Source organism: Lepidochelys kempii, chromosome 16, assembly GCF_965140285.1.
Source record: "Lepidochelys kempii isolate rLepKem1 chromosome 16, rLepKem1.hap1, whole genome shotgun sequence".
Taxonomy (NCBI): domain Eukaryota; kingdom Metazoa; phylum Chordata; order Testudines; family Cheloniidae; genus Lepidochelys; species Lepidochelys kempii.
Genome location: NC_136395.1, coordinates 16,216,101 through 16,233,203, shown reverse-complemented (window position 1 = coordinate 16,233,203; position 17,103 = coordinate 16,216,101). Strand labels below are relative to the sequence as shown.

Genomic DNA, 17,103 nt, shown 5'->3' with positions numbered 1-17,103 from the left:
TGTTGTTTACTTTTTGCAATTGACAGCTCTTTGTGCATAGTCCTTTAATTACATCCTACCAGGGGTTCCAGTAGCCCTAACCTGAGCCCACAGAGTCCCATTAAAGAAAACTGAACTTCATAATTAGAAGATCTACCCCATAACACAGCCTGATACAGGATATGGCCCTTAATTGGTCCTTACTAACCTTTATAAATATTAAGTATAGAAAAATACCCTCAACTAATATTTAAAAGGAATTTTCCAAAATCACTATGTATTATTGAGGGTATTCTCCCAGAAAATGACATGAGTGTCCTTTAATCTATTTATCAGTCACAGCAAATGCTTTCCTGAAAGCTCTAACAGTATTGTTACAGCAGAAATAAAGGCATAAAAATATCTTCTTGCAAGCCAAGATCAACATTATGGTTTTAAAATTCATAGACAGTGGCTACAGTGTTTGGTGTAATTTGGGTGTTGCATCAGTAAAAATTTATTAACCTGGTCCACTTTCTCTTCAAATAGAACTGGAAAGTATTTGCAAGTTCAAAGAAATGAATATAGGCCTCAATTTCTAATCACTCATGCACATGCACACTATTCTGCCTACTGATAGAGGAAATCTGGCATTCACATTTTCACACATAGACTAATAAGAAAATAATTGAGATGCTATAAATTTTGAATGACCCCCCCCCCAACACAATTGTGCTAAATTTACTAATTCTACAATCTATATACATTTCCCATGTGCATATGTTTAAGATCTGGCATTAAAGTTTACAGAAGCGGCGGACATTTCTGCTTCCTTTATCTATTAAACTTCAAACATAAGAATATGGAAGCTCTTCCATATGCTTTCTTATCATACTGGTTAAATACACATGCTAAAACTTTATTAAATGCTTCAACTTCTAAATTGTAAACCATTAACTTAGACAGCTCTTATACTGGAAGTAAAAGCCAGCTTCCATTAGCTTGAATGGGAGAATTCCTACCTCTGTTGAGAATGTCATGATAAATGATCTGCCAAGATAATTCATAAGGATAGTTTACTTTAAAAAGTGATTAAAGGTTTTAAGGAATGTACTAGAGATCCCTCTTCCGGTCTTAATTTATGAAATTGCAGAACTTGTATTTGACCCTAATTGTTACAAGGACATTTCTATCCCTTGAAAACATACCCATCAGTGTATTACATAAGTAATTACAAGTATCTACTAAGCTTAATGAAACGGGTCAAAGAACAGGCACTTCTAAATAGGTATGTTTGACTGAGTTTTTCCAAGTAGGTGTGTAGAGCACTGGATGGGCACTTAGGGCTGTATTTTTAAATCTGGAAAGTGTTTTAATCCCTACTCAATTTATATTTCCCCCCACTACTAGTTGATAAAAGTTTACCAGAACAAAAGTAATCTTACTAGCAGTTCAAAGGTTTTTTACTCTTACTGTTGTGAAGAATAAAACTGCAATGTAGAGTAGTTTCACCAGAAAGTTAAACCAATATTTTGTCTGCACAATAGTGGGATTGTTTTGGCACCTGTATCGTACTAATCAGTTTTTGTTTTCAAACTTGGAGGGGCATTTGATCACACCTCCCCCCATCTTACTTTTTGTCCTTGGTATTCAGCTGTACCACCTTATTGTGTGTGTCCTGGGGAAAAGCAGATTATGTAACTTTTTATAGGTCTTGCAATATAGGCAGGAGATAGTTTACGCACTCTTTCTGACAGCATAGAGATTTCTCCCTAAATAAGCACAATTTAGTTAGTTCTAGTAGCATTTTACTGTGCACTACATAAATGGCTACACAAGATGCAAGGCAACAGTTTGTCTACAGTTTTAGCACTAATGTAACTAAATTGGTTAAAAGATGGAGTTATTTAAAATTGATGCAAAAAATGGACATGGACTAAGGCAGTAGGTCCAACCCAACTGTCACTGAACAAAGTGAGTTGGTTCTGTCTTTTAAGGATAAGCTATTACCAGCAGGACAGTGGGGTGGGAGGAGGTATTGTTTCATGATTTCTGTGTGTATATAAAGTCTGCTGCAGTTTCCACGGTAAACATCTGATGAAGTGAGCTGTAGCTCACGAAAGCTCATGCTCAAATAAATTGGTTAGTCTCTAAGGTGCCACAAGTACTCCTTTTCTTTTCTCTGAAACCTGTCTTTTAAGGAGTGTCTCTCCCCACTGTGGAATATCACTCAAGAGAATAACCTTACTCCGTAGCACTAATTCTCTAGCATCACCAAATACACATGTGCTGCTATGACAGGCTAAAAGAAATTTTTCTATAGGAGTGAAGACCCCCATCCTGAGAACCCATTAGGAAAAGACAGCTATACAATGATTTAATACTAAAATTGTTCTATACAGGTTTTAAAATATCCATTGAAATGAGGTTAGTTTATATGGTATTTTACTTTTTAAAGTAATTGTATAAATGCTAATTATTGCTAGAACAGGTTTCATCAAACTTTGCCACTTGCTATTCTGGTTAGTTCTAGATGTAGATTTTAGGCAATTGATACTTTTAAATCAAAACAGGTTGCATTTTATTAGCTCACATAGTTGAAAATATAAACAGCATAGACTGGAGGTTGTATGGCACTGAAATTCCACATGCAAAGTAACCACATCCTTGTGAGATGTAATTTAGCAGAATAAGATTCTTCTGTTTTTGAAGAGGAGTACAATCAGCCTGAACGTGTAATTGAAACTGATTTAACATCTCAACTGAGAAAGCTATTTACCAAATGGATTATAAACATTAGCCTTTGATCATTTAACTTGAGTTTGTATGGTCTTCTCAGTGATTTGATTTATTAGAGATATGTGGTATCTCTTACATCACTAATGAGTGTTTAAATCTGCAAATTTCTTTATTTTAGAACATCAGGTAATCTTTTTGGTGCAAGAGGGAACATTTAAAGACTCCATTAATTTAACGTAAGAGCAATGTAACCACAACTCATTCCTATGGAGATATAAAAATAAGTAAAGAGAAAATGTGCAGATTACAGTAATGACTGCCAATTTATAGTAATGATTGATAGGCAGTCTGACAGCAACTTATTGATAGTATCAGATAATTTATGGTAAGTTACACCTAAAGTAAACACTTTTTTCAGATATGAAAACTATCTAACAATTTAAATTCAGGTTAAATCCATATAGCCATGAGGTTATCTTGCAATACAGACATACTGACCACACACCAACAGGTGTTAAATTAGAAACTACAGACAAAAAAAATTTGACAATATACGGGAAAATGAGCAAGAAAAATCAGAAACATATTCTGTTCAGTGAAGACCATTAGTCCCTTTGTGTACACATTTAGTTTTATTGTAACAAAGCAACTTGTACACTTTAACGTTTAAAACTGAGCATCTTTCTTTCCTTTCCAGTGAACCAAAAAAAAAAAAAAAAAAAAAAGAATTTAAAAATAAACAAGAACAAAATTACAATAGAGAATGTCAATTCCAAATAAGATCCTACAGGTTCTGCTGATTCTCCATCAAGTGGTAGGGCTCAAAGTCATCATTAGGAGAAGATTTTATTTTAAAAGTGTCATCTTAAACTGCAAGGATGTTTGTTAAACATCACAATAAACATGCCAAAGGAGAAGAAGCCATGTTGTCAAAATGCCCACTTAACCCACCCAAACATCTGAAACCCACCCTTGCTGACCTTCTATACCCCATTTTTTTTTTAGTTTTTTTAATTTTTTTTAAACAAGAGAAAGTAGACAGACATGTTGGTAAATGCTAACTGTCCATATTCACATAGAGACACTGTAATCTCTGAGCCCAATATACAGAGAAAGAAGGAAAAAAGCTAGATTCTATGCACTACTACACAGGGGCCTAGCACTCTTCAGCTTCCAGCAGAGTGAAGGGAGCAGAAGGTTTTCTTTTTTCCCACAGAACATGGTGTGTTGATTCCATAAACAGTTTTTGTTTTGAGACAGAAAGGGATAAAAATGAACTTGGAACAGAAACTGGTAGAGATTTTCTTTTCCACTGTATTCTGCTCAGGGTATTTCCCCCAAAATAAATGGCGAATCATGGTGTAGAGGAGAGAAAAAGAGACCTCAAGAGAACAAGGCGACTGAGCACAAGGGTGGGGGAAAAAACAAACAAACAAACAAAAAAAAAACAAACCAGCAACTTGCTCCCAGGGACTGGAGAAAAATTAAAAAGGTAAGAAAAGGAGGGGTGGGTGTTGGAATCCATCAGTGTTTAATTAGTCATCTTCTCCTTCATCTTCCTGTTGAAAGAAAAGAAACAGTTAAAATCTAGTCACTTTTTGGAGGGTGGGGAGAGGGAAGGAGCGGGAGTCAGTACATTCAAAGTCCAGACAGCCCTGACTTTCAAACAGCAATTAACCAGAATTTTTGACCCTCTAAAAAGTCCTGTGCAGATATTCTTGCAGGACTGGTTGAAAAGATCATGTTTTCTCCCCCTCCACATGGAAATAGGTAAGGCTGGATAAGGTTTGATCTCCATGTTATTGCTGGGACATATGATTTGGATGAAAATTGACAGAACTATTTGTTAGTGAATATTGAAGAGACTGCTAAGGGCACCCAAAGTTTTGAATAGGCAGTCTTAAAGAGTAGTAAAGTCTAAGTAAATAATCTACAAGATTAAATAAAATACTATTTAGATACTAACAAGAATATTGCTCAGCAGAGCTTAGTTACTGCATCTAAAATCAAGCACCTTATGTGTCTACGTGCACAGCGTCCAAAGCCTTCCCCATTGTTTGCCTCCAAGGCAGTTTCATGTACCTCAATAACAAAAGCCAAATGTGGTTAATAAATTAATTGTAACAAATGAAACAGTGCAACATTCCCAGTTACTGGGTGATAACTAATTCCAAACTTTAAATCACTGGAGATTGTGAGAGTAGCAGAGGTGAGGAGGTCATCCCTAGCACTCCCAAAATGAGGACACAACCACATAAAAATTGGCAACAGTCCAGAGTAAAGTGTATATAATAGGTGAAACCTGCTAAAAGTGGATGCATACAAAAAAATTTGCTATTTATGGAATAACGTTAAAACTGGCACTCAAATACCCAGTAACTCACTAATAAAAACCAGTTTGCCGAAAGAAAAAACAGGCTTTTGGATGAACTGGGGTATAAAACAGATCAATTTTCCTCATTTTTGCCAACGAGTTTCCTAAAGCTATCCATCTCCAAATTAAAGGCAGTACTTGCCCCCCCCACCAACTAAGTACACTAAAATCATTGCTCAAGCTGCAAGAACTGTTATCACCTATACGAACTCCCCTCTGAAAAACATAATAGCAGACTGTACAGTGTGTCTATAACACCTTAACATTTATCAACAAGATAAATTCAATGCTGAAACAGGATTTCCTAATTGGATCTATTCATCTCCTGGATCTGGAAACAATGTGTTCTCACCTCTCCTTCTTCTCCCTCATCATCATCTTCGTCTTCTTCCCCCTCATCTTCATCTCCTTCTTCATCAATATCCTCCAACCCTTCTTCCTCTTCATCATCATCATCATCTTCCTCTCCTTCACCTTCTTCATCATCCATATCAGGAACCTTAATTAAAAATACATATACAATGTTACTGCATTGATCAAATTAATTCTGACATTGCCACGAGAACACTGTTACAAACAGCTCAACTCTACACGTACCAAGTAGTATTGTAATGGATTTGGCCAGATGTCATCTTTGATGACTTCTCCTAGTTCATCAGCACCTGCATCAGAGTGGTCAGTGAACCAGGTAAAGAAACTTTCTGGTTCTTCATGCTGCCTCTTCCTACTGGCCTTGTTCTGTGTCTGGCTTGAGCGCTTTGTCAGGTCCTGAAAAAGAAGAGACAAAGTTAAGTATTTTCCTGAAAGAATTTCCTGACCATGTTTCACAAGATGCGTTTGGAGATGTGCTTATTTACGCAACCACATACTACTTGTTCTTTTTCAAGGAGAGGTGTGTAGGAGACAGATTATACAGAGCCCCAAGGGCATGTACTAGTTGACACCTCATAGCTATGAGTTTCAGCTACCATTTCTCATGAATAGGTTCAGTGCTAGTAAAAAAGCGCTCAATTTTTTGCTACTTTCCTCAGAATGTAAGTTTTCACTCCCTTTATTTCTAGCTTTCTCCACTGAAATATTGACAATTCAAAGAGACTACCTGTTGACCTTTGTTAATGTTCCCAGCCACACAGTGGCAAAGGTATGACGCAAACCATTTACTGAAGTGCTAATTTCAAAGACTTGTTAGAACTATTTAAATGCTAACATTAAGCACAAACAATTTAAGCAGCTCTCAAATTAGCCCATGCCGCTTTCCGCAGCTCCCATTGGTTGGGAACGGCAAACCGCAGCCACTGGGAGCTGCGGGCAGCCATGCCTGTGGACAGTCAAGGTAAACAAACTGTCTTGCGGCCGCCAGCACATTACCCTGATGGGCTGCCCACCACGACTCTAGGCCTTTTTATAAAACATTGTCTTAACACTCCACTCTTCCTTTTCTCTCCCCCTAGGATGGGCTTATCCTTGTTTTCTTCATAAAAAAGATAAATCCTTAATCTAAGTCTTTTATCCTTGGAGTTTTCCCCTTTTAAATTTCCTGTTTCCCCTTTGTAGCAACTGAAAGGGGGAAAGCATACAACTCACTTTTTATGCTACTACAACATATTCACTAGCAAGAGAATATAGTAAGTTAACCTCACGCCTTTGAGACCAATACCTCTGTACTGTCCTGTCTTATACACCTGGAAAACATGACTTCAGAGGTAACTCTGGACCTTTTACTTCGTTGCTTAATGTGTACGGACTTCTAGCTGCTGCTTTGTTGAGACACTTTGCCCAGCATATACTTGTTTATGCAATTTTATGGACAGCAATAACTCAGCTTGTTTTAATAATTAGCTGAATGACCATAAGGTACTGCAAGATGTAAGTTATTGCTGGAAGACCCCAGAACACCAGAGGAAAATGCTAAAATTTTGACTGAAGTGTGATGCAGTTTTCCAACAGATCCAACTATGACGGATTCAAAGAGACTCATTTGCAATATTGTAGTTTACTTTTGTGAGGTGCAGGAAATGAGCTCCTAATTCAGAAGTTCCACAAGATGTACATGTAACTTATGAACTACAAAGAAAGCATTAACTATATAGATGTAACTGGCAAATGCAAAAAAAAACAATTCATTAGATAAAAAGATTTGTTAGTTTCCTTACAAAGACCAAGTGGCCACCCAAACTTTTAGCATAATAATATTGAAATTGGAAAGGCAGCTGTAACCTGAAGTTTAAATTAGGCTTTGTTTACAATGAGAACTGTAGTTTACAATGAGAACTGTAGCACTGATGTTAGATCAACTGTGGGAGAATTCCCTAAAAAAGTTGGGAGTGCTAGTGTGAATTTGTTTTCTTTATAAAAGCACACACTTCACTGTGATTTCTAGGCCCACTCTGAGCAGTTGAACTGACATGCTTGTAGAAATACTGACAACTGGTCTTCACTAGCACTTCCACGGGTGCGCGACAAAGTGAGAGAATTAACTACAAGCTTCAGTGTAGATGCAGCCTCACCATATCCTTGGGTTTCATCCAGCAGGAATGGACTGGGTGTGTGTGTTTTTTCTTTTGCATCAAAGCACCGAGCACTCACTGACACTGTTTCAAGTGGAGCAATGATTTAATTCCTCCCCGCCCCAGTAAAGATACATGCCTTCCCAGATTTCCATTTGATCTCAGTTGATTTTGAAGATGGATCTCCACTCTCATTCAGATGAAACTCTTTGGAGAGAACTTTATTTTCAAAGTATGGATTCTCGTCAAAATACTGTAGAGTGGAAAGAATAAAGTTAGGATTGCATACTTGTCTATAGCACACCAGATATGTTAACTAAAAAATGTTAAGTACTATAAGTTTTGAAATATTAAGTTATGCTACTGTTCTCTGATGTAGGTTACATGCAAATAAAAATGGCACAACATTAAACAGACTGTCCGTGATACTTACAAAATCTATTCTGTAACCTGATTTGATATCTTCAAACTCTGTCACCTCAACTCTGGTCAAATAATGCAGTGCCTCCTCATCTTCTTCCCCCAACAGTGCAGATACTATGGTAGAATTAGGAATCTTGCATCACAAAGCTATTTATATAGGTTATTTTGCAGCAAACATTATAAGAAAATGTCACAGAAAGTTGATTTAGTAGGACATTTAGTATATTGTTTACTTGTCCCAGCCCATCTATAGAGGAAGCTCAAAAGAGCCACTGGCTCTCAGCTCCCCAGAGGTCACTATCAAGTACTCTCTGCAATACAGTCCATAAAAGAGCACTGAAAAGGTTGTTGAAGGTGTATTCTCTTTCACTTAAGAGGATGGTAAAAAGTATAGTGGTGGAGTCCTAATAATGGCGATCAAGTTTGTTCTTGGATTCAAAACGCAAGTGGAAGAAAATCTTTGGGACAATAGAAGTAGAAATGGATAAACTGCTTCCGTTTGATAGCATTATCGCCTCAAAAGGAAGTTCTAGGCATGTAGTCAAACAGAAGCCAGTGTTGTTAATCGGGGGAAACAAAAATCTAAGAGCAATTTTCTCAACCAAAGGACTAAAAGGCGTACATAATGTAACAAACTTCCCTGATGCCCCTCCCAGCTCCACCCCCCCGCCACCAAAAAAAAAAAAGGCACTGGGAACATACCTTGTGGGTGGTTGACAAATGTTGTTACCCAGAAGTTTGGGATTTTGGCGATCAGTTCTGACCTCTTCTGGAAGAATGGTTGGCGGAGTTTGTTGTATTTCTGTTCTACTTTCAAAATTTCCTCGCTTGCTTGTTCATTCAGTCTAAAGGAAAAGAAAGGTTCATGTTAACAACTGTATTATAGCATGGGGATCTGAAGTTTGAACAAAGTGCAAAATCAGTAGACAGTCCAAAACTAGAATGGATTATTTAATTAAACTAATCAACCCTGCCTGAAATATGTCAGCCAAAAACAAGGGGCCCAATCCTGCAAACACTATTTAGCTTGTACTATCGGGAGTAATCCCACTGACTTGACTGAAACTACACCACTAGTAAACGCTATGCTCTGGGGCATTTGCAGGGTTGGGCTCTAAATTGAAAGCAGCACACTATTAAAATTTGTAAATATCTAGTTTAGAAGGACCGGTGAACTTTGACACATGATACTGGATCAGATTCAAGCTCATTGCCCCTCCTCATATTATTTGCCAGAAAAACAAGATAAACACAAAATAAGTTTGTGTGCCACAAAGAGAACCTTTTAAGACCACAGAACTCTCTCTCTCTCTTTTTTTTTTTTAAATGGTTTGTTACACAGTAAAGTCCTAATCTTGCAAATGCTCCTCCCGGGCAGACTCCTATGTCCACTTGGAGGTTCATTAGTCAGTTTAGGAGGGTAGTGGGAAGGGTGTCTGTTTGCCAGGAAAAAGGTTGCAGGCATCAGGGCCTAAGCCGGCAGTGACCTGAGAAGATAGATAGATAGCTTACTGCTCCAGTGTAAATTTCGATAGATTTTATAAAACATACAAGAGCCTAGAGTTTGGTGTATGCACTTTTAAATTAAATCTAGACATTTTACTAAGTCAATTTTCAGTTCTGCTTTTCACAAAGAAATGAAATCTTACAAAAATAAAATAAGTATTAACCTGCAAAAGGCAATGAGTGCCAGATGTATACTGTCAAAGCCATTTTAAAGTCATCACAATGTATTTCAAGTGTTAAAAGTCAAGTTCTATCTTAAGGCCCAGCTAGTTTACTTGTACACAGCTAAACAGGACACAAGATTGCACCTTCAAATGTCAAACCACTACTATACTTTTGAGATTTTGGAAAGTGTGAGAACAACTATGGTACATACGCTACTTCAGTTACGAAAGCATTTTTATTACAAGTTATTTTTTTCCAGTTCTGCTAAAACATAATTTAAATTATTGAAAAGTTTTTTTGTTAATAATTTACCTGTCTATTTCATTCTGTACTTCATCAATATGTTCAATTGCTTCCTGTTGCTCTTTTTCTGAAAGAAAAATAAATCCATCAAACTCCGTAAGTTACTGAAAAGAAGTCTCAATAATATATGACACCATTTGAGAAACAATCAGAAAAGTTTATTTTCACAACCTTTACCACTATTCTGGATGGCATTTAAATGATTATTTCCACTTGATACAACAAGGCTCACCAGACCTTGTAAAACTACCATTTTTTACTAACTGAACTTGCTAAGTGAAGTCTCTGAAGATTGGTGTAAAGCTTTGCTATCTTTTTCCTTTTTTCTTTAAAAAGGGCTCAAACCAGGTCCCGTGCTAATTCACAATATATTGTCACATACACTTGGTATTTTATAGCCCATCTGTTGAAACAACAATAGTTTAATAATTTACTAAAATTATACACCAAATCATTCTTTCTGAACTGAACACAGTTACAGAAATTGAATCAGTTAAGTGAACTGAATACTAAAGAAAAAATAAGATACAAAATGCTCATTAAAATAGTACAATTGGAAAGGCTGTTTTCCACAATTAACAGGCGCGTTTCGGAAGAGATGCGGGGAAATATGTCAAAACCACCATGAAGTGGACATTTTCTAATCAGAACTTTAACTCGGCAGAGGCTGTTGGAGCGCTTAATTAAGCAATGGCTGTTTGCCTAAAGTGTTTTAAGATTAACGAAAGGTAGCGGGAAGCAGCTGTAGAAGTGCGGCACAGGCACCCCTCCCCCGATTACTTTGCGAACACAGAGGATTTCGTGTGATGGGGTAGCTGTTTCCGGTGGGGGCCTCAGAGCCAAGCCCTACCCCCACCCTGCGGCCGGAGATGGGTAGATTGGTGTCGTCTTCTCTCCCCCGCCCCCATTACACAGGAAAACTCAGGTGCGGGAAGCACGTGTGTGAAAGGAACCGGGCACAGCGGAGAGCGGCTGGCCTGGAGGCTCGTTGCCATGAGCACCTCCACACCCCGCGCCAAACAGGCGAAGATCCATGGGTGGGGGAACCGACAGCCTTTACCGGGGGGCAAGTTCCCCCTACGGCGGCGACTGATGCAAACCCCACGCCACGGTGAACCGAGTACCGACCTTTGAGGACACACGGGCTGCTCGGATCGCACGTGGGGACGGGCGGGCAGCCGCATCCCGCTGCTGCACGAGTAGCGCGTGGCTCCCCAGTCGGGCGGGCCCCGCCAGCCACCGAGACAGCGCCGCTCTATCCCGGCGCTGCGCGGCCGGGCAGCACCATGCAGCAGTAGCGGCTCCGAGACCACAAGGCGGCGAAGCATCATGGCGGCGGCGGAGCACAATGAGGCTCCGCGGATGCTGCTCCAGGAGGGGGGGGTCCCGCTGCTCCGCGCAGGCCGCAGCGCCCCCCGCCCGCGGAGAAGGAGGCCGGGCAGTACAGACAAAAGGGCTCTAACATGGCCTCCTCTTGCCGCGGCTGAGGCCTGCACATCCGCCCGGCCGACCCCGCGCTCTTCCCGCCTCCGGCCCGGCCGCGGCCCGTGTGGCTGGGGAAAATGGCGGTCGGTGCAGCGCCGTGCGGGGAGGAGGCCGCGGCGGCCGCCGCCATTCCCTTCCCTCCCCCGTCCCGGCCTCACCTGAGGTCTCGTCGGCCCCATCGTGGTTGGAGTTCAGCTCCTTCTTACTGACTTTGGCCGCCGGCGCCGACATGTTGGTGGCTGCGGAGCGCGGAGGGAGGGGGTTGTAACGGGACTGAGCGCAGGGGGGGCCGGGCACAGACTGCTGCTGCCGCCGCTCGGACTCCCTCCGCGGCCGGGACGCCTCCTCCTCCTCCTCCTCGGCCCGGACCTGGGGCTCCCGGATAAAAGGGGGCAACAGCGGCGCTCGGGCACCCTCACGCTATCGCCCCAGCCGGGACCAACGCCGCCTCCTCCTACTGCTGCTACTGCTGGCGAGGGGCGGGCAGCGTTGTGCGCAGGCGCAGCAACCCCCCCCCTCCGGGGCACAGGGGTACGAAGGCCACACTGCGCATGCGTAGCAATCCCCCTCTCCCGGCCACTGGGGAGGGGAGGCGCACACCGCAGGCGCAGAAAACACCGCTCTTGGGCATGTGAGACCAGCGCTGTTATGCGCAGGCGTAGACACCCCCTCCCGTCCTGAACATCCAGGGGCGGGCAGCTTTGTGCGCAGCCGCACCAGACTCCATGTGGGCCCCGCCTCCGCCGCCTGCCCCACGCTGTGCCCCCATTGGCCGCGCCTCGCGCACAGGGAGAGGGCGGACGGAGCTCAGTGCTAAGGCACCGAGGACGGCGCGAGAAGCGGGCGCGGGAGAGGGAAAGTGGGACAGCGGCGCGCGCTGTCCCGCTCCATCACACACGTGGCTGGTTCCGCCCGGCCTTCGACGGCTGTGCCCAGGGATGGGCTGCCGCGCCCCCAGGCGATGACCTTGCAGCTCTCTTGCCCCAAAACACGCTCCAGCCCCTGGCCTTGCAGCTGCATAAGTGCCCGAGGGTTGGCCCCGCAGGTTTCCTGCCCAGTAAGGAGCTGGCGTGGTGGCCTATGCATGCCTGCTGTGGTAGCCATGCAGCCATGATAGTCACAACATCCGCTGTGTGCAACGTACACCTACCACCTCCTGCTCTGGCACAGTGGCCCAAGGGAAGAGTGTATCACAGGCTGTCTGAACTCTGTCCTGTACAATCTGTCACCACAGAAAAAGGATGTAGGCTTGAGGGAGCCACTGGTAGCTATGCAGCAATGTCACTCAGTAATGGGGTTCCGGGGTCACCTGACTGATAATCACTCATAATAAGTGTGCTGCTTTGGGTTCTTTGTCCTTCTAAAGCCTAAACCCAACCTGTAACGTCTTCTGAAAGGTTAAGCTGAGAGGCACTGGTTGGCTCATAGAGTCAATAATTGGTTTTTGATATCTCAATTAGCAGTTCCTATCCAGTTGCAAGTGAATAACGAGCACAGGTCACTGCCATCTTGTTGCTATTTGAAAAGGCCTAGGCCACAGCTTCAAACGCTTCCGTTAGCCTGCGTCTCAACGAGCGTTTAGAGAGCTTTTCAATCGCATTCAGCTAACTTGATTGAGATAGCATAGGGCTTCTTAGGAGACTAGATATCGATTGTAAACACATTTTTTTTATGTTCTGGAGTTGCCGGTCATGGCTATGTAGTTACTGTTGAAGTCCATTTTGCTCTTAAAACATGGATTCAATCACTTTGTTGTGTTTCATCCCCAAATGTACAGCGCTTATTCTTTGAGTAATTTAAACATACATCAGATTAGAAGGTGATTCAGTGATTTGGGGGGGAGGGATAGCTCAGTGCTTTGAGTGTTGGCCTGCTAAACCCAGGCTTGTGAGCTCAATCCTTGAGGGGGCCACTTAGGGATCTGGGGCAAAAATTGGGGATTGGCCCTGCTGTAAGCAGGGGGTTGGACTAGATGACGACCTGAGGTCCCTTCCAACCCTGAGATTCTATGTTTCTATACCCTCATGTGCTCAGCACAGAGTAAGCAAACCAGAAGCTCATCTTTTCCACTGCATTTTTCAGTCTGCTGTTTCTCTGCCACTCTCTGGCCTCTTGCATTGTCCCTGGTTCTCTTGGTTTTCTTGCTCTCTTCTTTCGCCTCCTTTTCATATGGCTCTTCTCACACACTTTACCCAACATCCCAGTAACACTTCCCTGCCTGATCCCTCTCTCCCCCTCAGATGGTTCCTACTGTTGTCACTGCACTTTCTTCAGCTTTCTTCTCTCTGGGATTCCCCCTAAGAACTGCCATTCTCACCTCTCAAATTCCAACAGCCAAATCCCTCGTGTCACTCCCCAGTTGCTGTCTTTCACGTCCAAATCCCAGCTCTAACAGTCACCATTCCCAACTGTCCCGGAGTGTTCTGGAACTTTTCTATTTCTAATGTTCTAGCCCTGTTTGCTGTATGAATAGCTGCCAAGAGGAAAGGAACATCACTGTATTTGGTCTCATTACGTCTGTACGATAGCAATTGTTAGTACCATGGGTGAGCATGCTTATTGGCAGTCAGAAATGAGAAGCAAGGGACTGAAAGAGTCATGGAGACTACATTATTTTCTCCTTCCTAGGGGTGTCTCTCCAGGGCACTGTTGAAGCATATCACTGAGGAGAAACTGCCTCATTCCCTGTGTGAATCTCCTAAGATCCATTATTGTTGCTGTCTTCATCTTCAGAGAGGGTAAGTGTGGCTTGTTTTTTTCCTTCTTTAATAGCTGGCTTCAAGTTTAATCGCTGGAGCCAGTCTATACGGCAAACAGTTATATCTGCTTGGATTGTCTCTGGCATAAACCATATATTTACCATTCACTGCAGTTCTTCAGATTTTCATATGAAGGGCTCCAAGTACCTAAAAACGTGGACATCTGTAGGAAAGCTACTTCCAAATGGGAACATCACAGTGGGAGAAGCCTCTGTCTACTCCTCACCCTGCATTTGAGTCTATGAATTATTTAGAGCCTTGGAAGGATTAGATTTTTGATAGATATCAGTAAACATCTATTTCACCGTACACACACAAACTGACAAAAAGTATTTCCATCCATAATAACTGAAATATACAGGCAGGCAAAGTTAGAAAAATGCTACTTGAGAACGTATTAGAGTTTGATTTAACAATACGTACTTGGTATATTTTGACATGTGACGTTGATAATTTGTATTTTAATGGTTATAAAGTTTTAACTTTCTGAATTTCAGTGTCTTCTGTCACTAAATAATTTTTGCCTGACCACCCCGTTGCCTGAACCTCCCATACTTTGCCACAAGTGTGAACATTTAAATGGTTAAAAATAAAAAAAGCTTTAAAATAAACATCAGTATCCATTGAAATGATATTAAAAAAATTGATTCTGTCAAGCCTGATCATTCGGTATCCTGAGGCACATGATTAGTATGGCCCATTGATGCATCTAAGGTCTAGTAAGCTGGGATGCGCCGTCTTGAATGCCAACAACACACTGTAGTTCCTGGGTACTGATAAGAACATCCTATGAAACTGTTTACCTTTTACCAGAACTAGGTAATTAGCCTATGGGACCACAATATATTCATTAGAGAGAGAGAGAGAAATACTTGAAATGTTTGTATTTTTTTCCCCCAAAAAAGGTCAGGAAGCAAATTCAGATCTGTATATGCTCCATGCAGTGAGAGAAAGCTAGGAACTCACTGATCTTTTTGGAGGGATGGCCCAGTCTGTTATTCTTCCACTGCTACTTCTTGCTTTTTCTTTGATTCTGTTGGTTTCCCCTCTTGTTCCCTTCCTTTCACTCAGCTCTTCTGATGCACTCTTCCAAGCTTCCTAGTAATGCTTCCTCCCTGACTGCTCTTCTCTTCTCTTCTCTCTTCCCCTCACTTTTATCCTTCTCATGTCAGCTGACCAGTTCCAACTGTTGCTTTCAAGTGCCATGGAACCTCCTGCTTCCAACAGTCTCTCTCTCCTCCTTTTCAAAGGGATATCACCCAACCATTCCAATCACTGTGTTTACAAAACTCCCATTGCTTTACAAGGGACCATGTGTAAACTGTAATAGTATATCACTCCTGTGTACCTTCCCAATCATTACAAGTCAGGGACTTTTTGCTCCTCTTCACTGTCAGATGTGACAGGGTGTAAAGTGATAGAGTAGCTCCTGAGTCCATGGAAGGATGAGAGCAGAGCGTACTCCCCATTTCAGGCAGCACTGGTTCACCTTCTGTCCTTGCTTCATGCATGTGCGCCCCCACACACGCTAGATATTAGAGTTCGGGTGTATGTGTGGGAGAGCTAGTAGCAACACAGCCCCTCTGTCATTTGATGTTATTGTTCCTCTGTGTAAGGATCCCAACATTTAATTGGCTTTTTCCCCCCATCTGATTGGTTTGAACACTTGATGTCACATATCTGCAGAGTTTGCGCTTAACATTTATGGCTATTTTGTCATATCAAGCACGTTCTAGAGTCACCGATGCCATAACAACACAGTTCTTAAGAGTTTAAAAATTAAATATTCAGAGTTGTCTCCTGCCACAGATTTCCAGCATTATTCAAAAACTGTCATCCAAAGCAGTTTCAATGCTTGAACAACAATGGAAGTATTAAAAGGAGCATACTACTTCTATGACACATATCTCTTGTCTGTTGACATTATTGGAGAAGATAAAGTGCTCATTTTGTGACCGTGACCAGACCATGCTTTTCTGAGCTCCGATTGCATCAAGATCACATTGAATATTACATGGCCTCATTTTTCACTTTTCTCTTTTGATTGTGTAAGGCTTGAATATGATACATAACGTAATGTAACTTTACTAAAACATGCTGCCCAAATAAGTATCTTCCCTAAGAGAGGTGAATGGGGGCTATGGCAGATAGGCAGAGTCAATATTCCTGCTCTTGTCTGAACTTCAAATTGGACCATGAAGAAATACTTACTCGTCTACATCATATCTTTCAAACACAATACGTTTACCCTAGTGTTGTCACTAAGGGAGCTAGGCTGCAGAGGAGCCTTCAGGATGGCAGGGGGCTAGACGCATTGTGTCAGTAACACTTTATCAGAGGACTTATGAGAGTTTATTCCCATCTGCCTTTCTGTGTGGTATTGGCCTCTTTGGAGGTTGCTGCTGGCAATTGGTGGATGCAGAATTTGTGCAGACCTGTAACAACAATATCTTAATGGTATGCAATAATGATATAACAGCAGTTGTCAAACTGTGGGTGGGGACCCCAAAGTGGGTTGTGACCCCGTTTTAGTGGGGTCGCCAGGACTGGGGTTAGGCTTGCTGGGTACTGGGGTCCACATCCGGGTCCAAAGCCTGAGGCCCTGAGTGGTGGGGCTCAGGTTACAGGCCGCTTTGGCCCCACTGGGCTTGGGCTTTGGCCTCCCTCCCTCCCCCCGGGGTAGTGGGGCTTCAGTGAGCTCAGGCTTTGGTCCCCCCTCCTTGGATCATGTAGTAATTTTTGTTGTCAGAAGGGGGTCACGGTGCAATGAAGTTTGAGAACCCCGGTATATAATGATCTTCATTCTAAAGGATCCCAAAGGGCATTACAGGCATATACGCTGCAATCACTTTGTCCACCACTAAAACATGAGTCATGACAGCTG

The 17,103-nt window shown here is 42.2% G+C and overlaps 1 protein-coding gene and 1 long non-coding RNA gene across 3 annotated transcripts; one reads left to right on the top strand and one right to left on the bottom strand.

Annotated features, from left to right (window-relative positions):
- Window positions 1–3,310: 3,310 nt before the first annotated feature.
- Window positions 3,311–11,986, bottom strand: SET (SET nuclear proto-oncogene). Of its 2 annotated transcripts, none has more exons than XM_073313815.2 (8): window positions 11,619–11,982; window positions 9,985–10,042; window positions 8,704–8,846; window positions 8,012–8,115; window positions 7,718–7,831; window positions 5,669–5,839; window positions 5,424–5,570; window positions 3,311–4,256 (listed from the first exon to the last, which is right to left on the bottom strand). In XM_073313815.2, exons 1-8 carry the CDS (start codon window positions 11,689–11,691, stop codon window positions 4,233–4,235), a joined length of 834 nt encoding a protein of 277 aa, XP_073169916.1. In that variant the 5' UTR covers window positions 11,692–11,982; the 3' UTR covers window positions 3,311–4,232. The 2 variants fall into 2 exon arrangements, with proteins under 2 accessions (XP_073169916.1, XP_073169914.1); XM_073313813.2 differs by having other exon boundaries at window positions 4,195–4,779; window positions 11,619–11,986.
- On the top strand, window positions 10,749–14,658 carry LOC144929497 (uncharacterized). Its single transcript, XR_013634753.1, has 3 exons — window positions 10,749–11,991; window positions 14,089–14,198; window positions 14,333–14,658. It is a non-coding gene; the product is annotated as an uncharacterized LOC144929497 (long non-coding RNA).
- The last annotated feature ends 2,445 nt before the right edge of the window (window positions 14,659–17,103 follow it).

What these genes read in the sequence shown, in the direction of transcription:
- SET (XM_073313813.2), bottom strand. Translation starts at nt 11,691, where the DNA reads ATGTCGGCGCCGGCGGCCAAAGTCAGTAAGAAGGAGCTGAACTCCAAC. An exon ending in TGGGGCCGACGAGACCTCAG is followed by an intron (nt 10,043 to 11,618) that starts GTGAGGCCGGGA and finishes TTTTTCTTTCAG; the next exon opens with AAAAAGAGCAACAGGAAGCA. An exon ending in TCAAATGGAAATCTGGGAAG is followed by an intron (nt 5,840 to 7,717) that starts GCATGTATCTTT and finishes CTTCTTTTTCAG; the next exon opens with GACCTGACAAAGCGCTCAAG.